Raw genomic sequence first — 7,616 nt, 5'->3', positions numbered from 1 at the left:
TGAAAAATTAAAAATTATATTAATTATTGTATATTAAAATTTTTACATTATAAATTTTAACTAAGAAACAAAACATATTGACATAATAAAGTAAGATTTTAAATATGAGCAATACAAATGATAATATTATCTTTGATTGTATATGAAAAATTGTGTCTTAAATTTTTTCTAAGCATTTGAGCAGGTTATTTTTTCTAATTTCATTATCAAAAATAAAAAATATTCTTGGATTATATATTTTTGCCATATAAAAAATATTTATTTAAAATATATGGGTATCCCTTTCCCTATTTGATCGTGATGGAGTAGAACTAAATATATTTTTCATGTTCTCTCTCCACTCGGGTAGACGAAGTTCATCGTCACTCATTAAAATTCGATCTCCCCAGTAAGCCTTTTGCTTAGTCGGAGTAGTGCTACAACTATCAGTAACATTCGCTGTATTGCTCATACTGCAAGTTTGATAACCAGTGTCTTGTATAGAATTCGAAACGCTCTGCTGATCAGAAATACCTAGCATCGCGTTAGTCTGTTGGATCATACAACTTTCGTTTGTACTCGTCTTGTACAATTTAAACGTGTTGGTAGCATTACTGTATTTAACATCAAATTCTGTAGTTTTGTTTTCGCAATTATGCTCAACGTGAATTGAGTTCTTTGCTAGGACTTTTATTTCTGTATGGGTATCATCTTGAGTACTCGCAGATTCGCTTTGTAAATTTAAAAGATCACCTGCCTTTTTGTCTGCATTTATTTTGCTAAGAGATTCATCTAAAAGATATATCATGTAAGTATTATAAACAATAACATTATTTTAGTAGTATTTTAGTAAAGGATAATTAAATATTAAATATTATTGATGTGGGTGAAATAATTACCTAAAGAGTAATTGTTTGATAGATCTTTAAGTTGCATATTAGATCGATCTATACTCATGTCCATACTGAAGTTCAGTCGAGTAACCGAACGAGATCGAGATTCCCCGCTTTCATACGACATGTTATTTACTGTACTGTGTATGGGAGATATACTAGGATGCGATAAATTTCCTGTGTCTATTTGCGACGCGTTGTAATGACAATTTTCATTTGGCGAGCACTAGAAGGAAAGAATTTGATAATTTTTGGCTTCAAAACTCACATGTGTAATGTGTGTAAGATAGATAAAGATAATTAAAAAAGCTGTAATTTACCTTCAATGATGTACCATGAATTAACATTCCACTTTGTGGAGGACTGGAAGATAATACTAAAGATCCATCCATTTTTACTGGCGACGATAAAGAGATTGAAGAATCTTCTTCATTATCTACACAATCATCAAGATTAGAGAATAACTTCCGTCTTAAAGAGTTGTTACTCGAATTTGCATCGTCACTCTCAACATTTTGCTCCTAAAACAAAATAAGAGACGTTTAAAGGCGGAGATTTAATATTTAAGTAGTTTAAATGATGACTTTAGCTTTGTATTTACTTGAATGAATGTAAGGTAAGGTTTTAACATTTCCATAACATGAGTTGGCAATTCAGATGGAAATGTTAATACTGTTTGACTCCATCCTAAAGCAATTAAAATCAAAATTAAACTATGAAAAATATTCCTTGATTAATTATAATAAATACCATCTTTTTTCAATTTGGAAGATTCTGAATTCAGTTCACTCGAACCCTTTATATGAGTATCTACATTAACTATTGTTCTATTCTCTTTCTTCTTTATCTCCCATGGGCTTGGAATTATTTCATTTTTATTAAAAAATTGATCAATAGCTGCTTGAGCTTTTATTTCAATCTCTGGGTCTACACAATGTATTTGTTGCATAGGAAATTCTTCTATTTTCGCTGGCTGTATTAATGCCAACTCATCCACACTCCATGCAAAGTCTGGTGATTGATGAGATGGATTTGAAACCTAAGAATGTTATTAGCAGTTACACATAATCATTAGGAAATAATATAAAAAATGATTCTATTAAATCATTTTATAAAGAAACTAAATCTTTGGTTTTAATAAAAAATTTAGAAAATTACCTTACTGAACACAGTTGGACTAATCACAGATAAATGCAGTCTATTAGTTAAATCAGTCTCAAATGGATTCCTTGCTATAAATTTTGTTAAACCTGAAGGGGGTGTAATGTGATTTGGAAGCACATTAAAGGAATTTATATTACTTCGATATGTTGTGTGCTTTGAACTTGTATTATACTGCTTTACAGGAGTTTTATAAATCACAGGACTCTTGGTTGACAAATTTTCACATTCGTTTCCATTCTTAATTGGTGTTGTCCACTTTAGATGCTCCATTCCAATATACCTATAATTATCCATTAAATTCAATTTGTACTTAAATTATTTATCACTATTATGAAATTATTGTTACGAAACATGTTTTTTTTATAATACGTATAATACGGAAACAATATTTTTATTTATAAAAGACATTTAGAAATTATTTGATAAACTTACTTATGTTAGTCTCTATCTTTTAACGTCTTTTTCAAGCTCGTTCTTCTAATTTCTGACTACAAGAACGTACAAATGGTACAAATATTTTATAGACTTCTCTTGTCGAAATATTAGATTTAATTTACGTATTCCGATTTTTACATTATAATAATATTACCCTAATTCGTAAATTTGTATACAGTTTGAATTATTTTAAAACGTACATAATCAACAGTCATGGATAATGTAAGTATATACTAGAAGATAACCGAAGTATAAACGTTGAATACCAAGAATAGTTTGATAATTTCAATTAAATTACTATGCTCTGTCCATGGACTTATCTGAAGACACGTAATCCCTACCTAACCCCAATCTAGGGGAAATAGGTTACATTCATAAGTCAGATTATTCTTGACATCGTTGCAGGAATTCTGTTAGTCTGCATTGTGTTAAATCACCTCCGTGAAATACGTATATATACAAATTTGAAGATTTTTTATTGTATTTAATTAAAGTGTTTTAATTTGTGTTAAATCCCTAGAATATTTATCACCAAACTAGTGAAATAAATTTGGGAACCATCATCTTAAAGAAATTACAATGGTTTGTTCTATTTCATGTTTAAATGTTCTGTACAAATCATTTAATAATAATAATAATAGTAATATTAATGTAATAATAATATGTTAACATATTTTATTTCGTATTGTATTTGTGATACATATAATGAAATTAATTAGTACTTGAAAAAATTATACATAATAAACAAACGTAACCTATAGAACTACAGACTTTGTTGATTGTTTGACAAATGATCAACTACAATATTGAAAAAATCCTGATTTTAATATTAGCAAATATTAGTAATGAATGTGAAGTGATATAATTGTTGATGTCAATATTTATCTGGTAAACTTGTTGTAAGTCTCACACTACATGCTATAATGCTATTAATGTAATTTGCAATTAGTAGAAGTAGAATATTAGATAAAGATTTGTATTAAAAAGGTCTCAATACATAATTATTGTGAAATAAATTTTACTATTTTAAACGTATCAAAGATAAAAATTGTGTTATAAACATATTATTTATTTCTAATGTGATGTTTGAAATAGTTATAATTTATGCATTATTTTTAAGTTAAAAATAATATATCACTTATTATATTCTTTTGTATATACTTTTTCTGATATTTTAAAGAGTGGAGTAAAAATGGTTGCTGGCCCTACAGAACATGGCATACAAGCTGATGTAATATTTGTGATTGAAGGAACAGCTGTTAATGGAGCTTATCTTAATGATTTGAAAACAAATTATCTTACTCCTACACTTGAGTAAGTTATGTTTTCTATATTAGATCATATTGAGTATTTTTTATTTTGTTTATAGATGCTTATTAATTTAAGACATTATATTATATAGGTATTTCAGTCAAGGTGGTATTGAAGATAGAGAATATGTTTCTGAGGTAAAATAATGATATTAACCATTTTTATAATATTTCTTACCTTTTTAATTTCTTTGTTCTTATATTTAATAATAAAAATCATTTTTTAGCAAAATAGTACAACGTTATATGGAATAGTAGTATATCATGCTGCTGATTGTTTACCAGCACCATGTACAGAGACTTTTGGACCATATGCAAATCCTCATAAATTACTCCTTGTATTAGAAAAACTAGAGTATGTAAAAAATGTATCAGATTTTTAATTAATGAACTTTTAATCTTATTAATGAACATTGCTGATATTCTTGTTTGAATAGAATGGTTGGAGGGAAGGGGGAATGTTTTGCCAATATTGGAGAAGGACTTGCAACTGGACTTCAATGTTTTGAAGATCTACAATTAAGACGTGAACCAAATACAGCATCGCAGAAGCATTGTATTTTGATTTGCAATTCTCCTCCATATCAGACAGTCATACAAGAATCATATAAATTTGCTGGACACACTATAGAACAGTTGGCTTCCCTCTATCAAGAAGTATATTGCAATTAATTGTGTGAATAGAAGTCGTCATTTAAGCCTATATAAAAAAATCATTTTTTTTCTTTCAGAGGAATATTAATCTTTCCATATTATCACCTAGAAAAATACCTGCCTTATTTAAATTATTTGAAAAAGCGGGAGGAGATTTACAATCGTCACAAACCAAAAATTACGCTAAAGATCCGCGACATTTGGTCCTCTTACGTAATTATAATTTAAAAGAAAGACCTGTCAGTCCAACAATTGGTGGAGCTGTTCATACTACACCAGGTACTGCTGCACAGATTCCATTGAGCCCGTTGCAGAGTAATGACAGTCCAAATACAAATCAAGTGCAACAGAATATTGCACAACCAACTCAACCTCAAGGTCCTCCATTTAGAGGTCAAACTCCTCAAAATATCGCTTCAGTTCATCAAACAGTAGTACCAATGGCTGCTGCGATGAACGCTGGTCGACCTCCTTATAATCCCCCAATATCCGCTCCGCCAACTTATCATCCTAATGTAACAAGAGCAGGTCACCCTAGATGGAGACCTTTCGTGACACCAGGGGCAACAGGTCCAACAAATACGCAAAGTAGTGCTTTAATAGCGCAATTAAATCAACCACCTCCTTCAATTGGGCTCAATGTAACTCCATTTGGACAAAGAATGGATGGTAAAAGTGATAGTACTTTGTAAAGTTTTATTACTTATCCTTGTTTCAAAAGTTAATGTGTTAATGTATATTTTATATCTTTAGTGACAAATAGCAATGTTATGGCTGCAAATGCACAACAGCAACAGCAGCAGCAACAACAGCAGCAGCAGCAGCAATTAACTCAACAACAGCTAAGATTAACAATGCAATTACAACAACAACAGCAAAATGTCCAGCAACAGGCTCAAATGCCAATAACAGCTCAACCAACGCACGGACAAGCAGGACCGCAACTCACAGTATCCTGCGTGAGCCAATCTATGCCAACTCAAGTACCACAAACAGTTACAGCTTCGCAGACACAGGCACCTGTATCGTCGGTTACTCAACAACAGCAAGTAACGCACTCTCAGACACAGGTATTTTAAGTTGCTTAAATTATTTATAAGGAGAGACTGTTTTAATGCTGTAATGTTCGAATGTTGATTTTGAAACGAAAGGAAAAGATATGAATCACATTAATATAACTGTTTTAAAGGGTAATGTAACAGGTGGTACAGTAGGACCAGGACCACAAATTAGTACACCACGTGAGAGACAAACGATATGGCAAGGTATTATTGAATGGGTTGAAAAAGCTAAAACAACTCCAGATGCACCAAAACAAACTAGGCATCTTCCATGTCAAGTTTCCGCAAATTCCAAAGATGGAGATCCAGAATTGTAAGTTTTTGTGGATGTTAATAATCATAAATTGTTATAAATCAATACATTAATATATTATAGGAAAGCTGATACGTGGCCTCAGAAATTAATTATGCAGTTGATGCCCAAGCAGTTAATAGGAAATATTGGTGGAACATATTTGAAAAATTCCAAGTCCGTTTTGTTTCATCCTACACCTTGCGAAGCGTTAGAATCGTTAACAAAAGTTATGAATTCGGGATTTGTTAGTATATTACACTATATCTTTTCAGTACAATAAAATGAAAAAAATATCTTTAATTACTGATAAAAAAATATTTCAGGCAGGTTGTGTTCATTTCACATTCTTGCAAGCAGCTTGTGATATAAAAGTACTTATCCTCCTCTACACGGCTGAAAGAAGAACCTATTTGGGATTTATTCCAAATGATCAAACAGGTTTCGTAGATCGTCTTCGAAAAGTGATTCAGCAACAAAAAACATCGCATGCTTCTATGAGACAAGGACAAGTAAGTAAAAATTTATACTCTAAGGTATATTAAATGTTTCTTGATATATTTACAAATATAATTACTATATCAGGCTGGAGCTGCTCAAGGAAACGCAATAGCTGGCACAATGCCTACTACAGGTACTTCTCAAGGAGGTATACTTATGTCACAAACAAATACTATAGCTATGGGAGGAGGCCAAATAACTCAGAACGTAGTTTCTACAAATGCTCCACAACAAACATTAACTTCATCTGCTGGCCCTCAGAATCAAATAAACATGCAGGTAAGGTTTACCACATGTATACAATGAAGTAAAATGGATTTAAAACATATATAATTAGCTTTATATATAGATAATATATTTAAAGAATTATGAGTTAGAAACAAATGCTATCTATATAGATATACACAGATATCAAAATGAAAATAAACCATTCTTTTTATTGATAGAGTGGTGGTATTACTGGTCCCCAAGTGGCTCCAGCTTCTGGTACGATGATAGGACAACAAAGACCACCATTTGATGACATAGAAATAGCTAGGCAACAAAATTTATTAAAAATTCAACAACTACGGCAAACGTTAGAAGCTGCGCAGCAACAGGAGGCGCAATATAAGTCACAACTGGAAGTAAATGTAAGCCAATAAATATAACAACAAAATACGGAAAAAAACAAAACACATATTAAAATAAATTTCACAGAATTCATATAATATAATTAACTTTATAGATTCAACAGAATCTAGAAGTAGCACAGCAACAGGAAATGCAATATAAACAACAGTTGGAGGTGAACTGTTTTTTAGAAGTTATCATACATTCTGTTGTATAGCTTCGCACAAATAGGGAAACGAAATAAACGAATAAAATTTGTTACAGGCTCAACAAGCCCAAAGAGCACTAAATCCTGCCGCTATGACGAATCAGCAAGCAAATGCTCCAAGGTTGATGAGGCCTGTCCCGAATATAGGTCTTAGGCATTTATTGCAACAAGTATGGATTATCATGTTCATTATCATAATTATGAATTGGTAATTGTATATCAGAGTTAAATTATATCTGCAATTAAAAATAATTTGGATTTTGTAGCCACAACCGCCATATAGACAGGTACTTGGATTACAGCAACAAATGGTTCCTAGAGGGCAAATGGCGACAAGAGCTATGGCTCCTGGTAATCCACAAAATCAGCAATTCGAGGACGTCTCTAATTATGATTTCCTTGGATAGATAATTTAAATAAATATTTTTTTTATGGAAATTCTACTGTAAATATTCGATTAGAATAAATTACACATCGAAAAATACAAGAGCATTTTAATGGTCTTTA

General features: G+C 31.1%; 2 protein-coding genes across 4 annotated transcripts; one reads left to right on the top strand and one right to left on the bottom strand.

Moving 5' to 3' along the window:
- LOC126870873 (protein aurora borealis) lies at positions 1-2,722 on the bottom strand. Its single transcript, XM_050628981.1, has 7 exons — positions 2,469-2,722; positions 2,031-2,316; positions 1,623-1,911; positions 1,474-1,559; positions 1,193-1,393; positions 879-1,098; positions 1-771 (listed from the first exon to the last, which is right to left on the bottom strand). The coding sequence occupies exons 2-7, from the start codon at positions 2,304-2,306 to the stop codon at positions 263-265; spliced, it is 1,581 nt and encodes a 526-aa protein (XP_050484938.1). The 5' UTR covers positions 2,307-2,316; positions 2,469-2,722; the 3' UTR covers positions 1-262.
- Positions 2,723-2,902: 180 nt separating this feature from the next.
- Positions 2,903-7,596, top strand: LOC126870865 (mediator of RNA polymerase II transcription subunit 25-like). Of its 3 annotated transcripts, none has more exons than XM_050628963.1 (15): positions 2,903-3,053; positions 3,652-3,785; positions 3,874-3,919; positions 4,009-4,136; positions 4,219-4,438; positions 4,513-5,104; positions 5,189-5,505; positions 5,625-5,809; positions 5,873-6,035; positions 6,115-6,300; positions 6,374-6,568; positions 6,736-6,921; positions 7,017-7,076; positions 7,166-7,279; positions 7,376-7,596. In XM_050628963.1, exons 1-15 carry the CDS (start codon positions 3,051-3,053, stop codon positions 7,514-7,516), a joined length of 2,670 nt encoding a protein of 889 aa, XP_050484920.1. In that variant the 5' UTR covers positions 2,903-3,050; the 3' UTR covers positions 7,517-7,596. The 3 variants fall into 3 exon arrangements, with proteins under 3 accessions (XP_050484920.1, XP_050484922.1, XP_050484921.1); XM_050628964.1 differs by lacking the exon at positions 2,903-3,053 and adding an exon at positions 3,060-3,370; XM_050628965.1 differs by lacking the exon at positions 7,017-7,076.
- Positions 7,597-7,616: the final 20 nt, after the last annotated feature.

The sequence above is a fragment of the Bombus huntii genome, chromosome 11, assembly GCF_024542735.1.
Source record: "Bombus huntii isolate Logan2020A chromosome 11, iyBomHunt1.1, whole genome shotgun sequence".
NCBI lineage: Eukaryota > Metazoa > Arthropoda > Insecta > Hymenoptera > Apidae > Bombus > Bombus huntii.
Note: the sequence above shows the minus strand (reverse complement) of the source record. Positions and strands in the feature narration are given on the sequence as shown.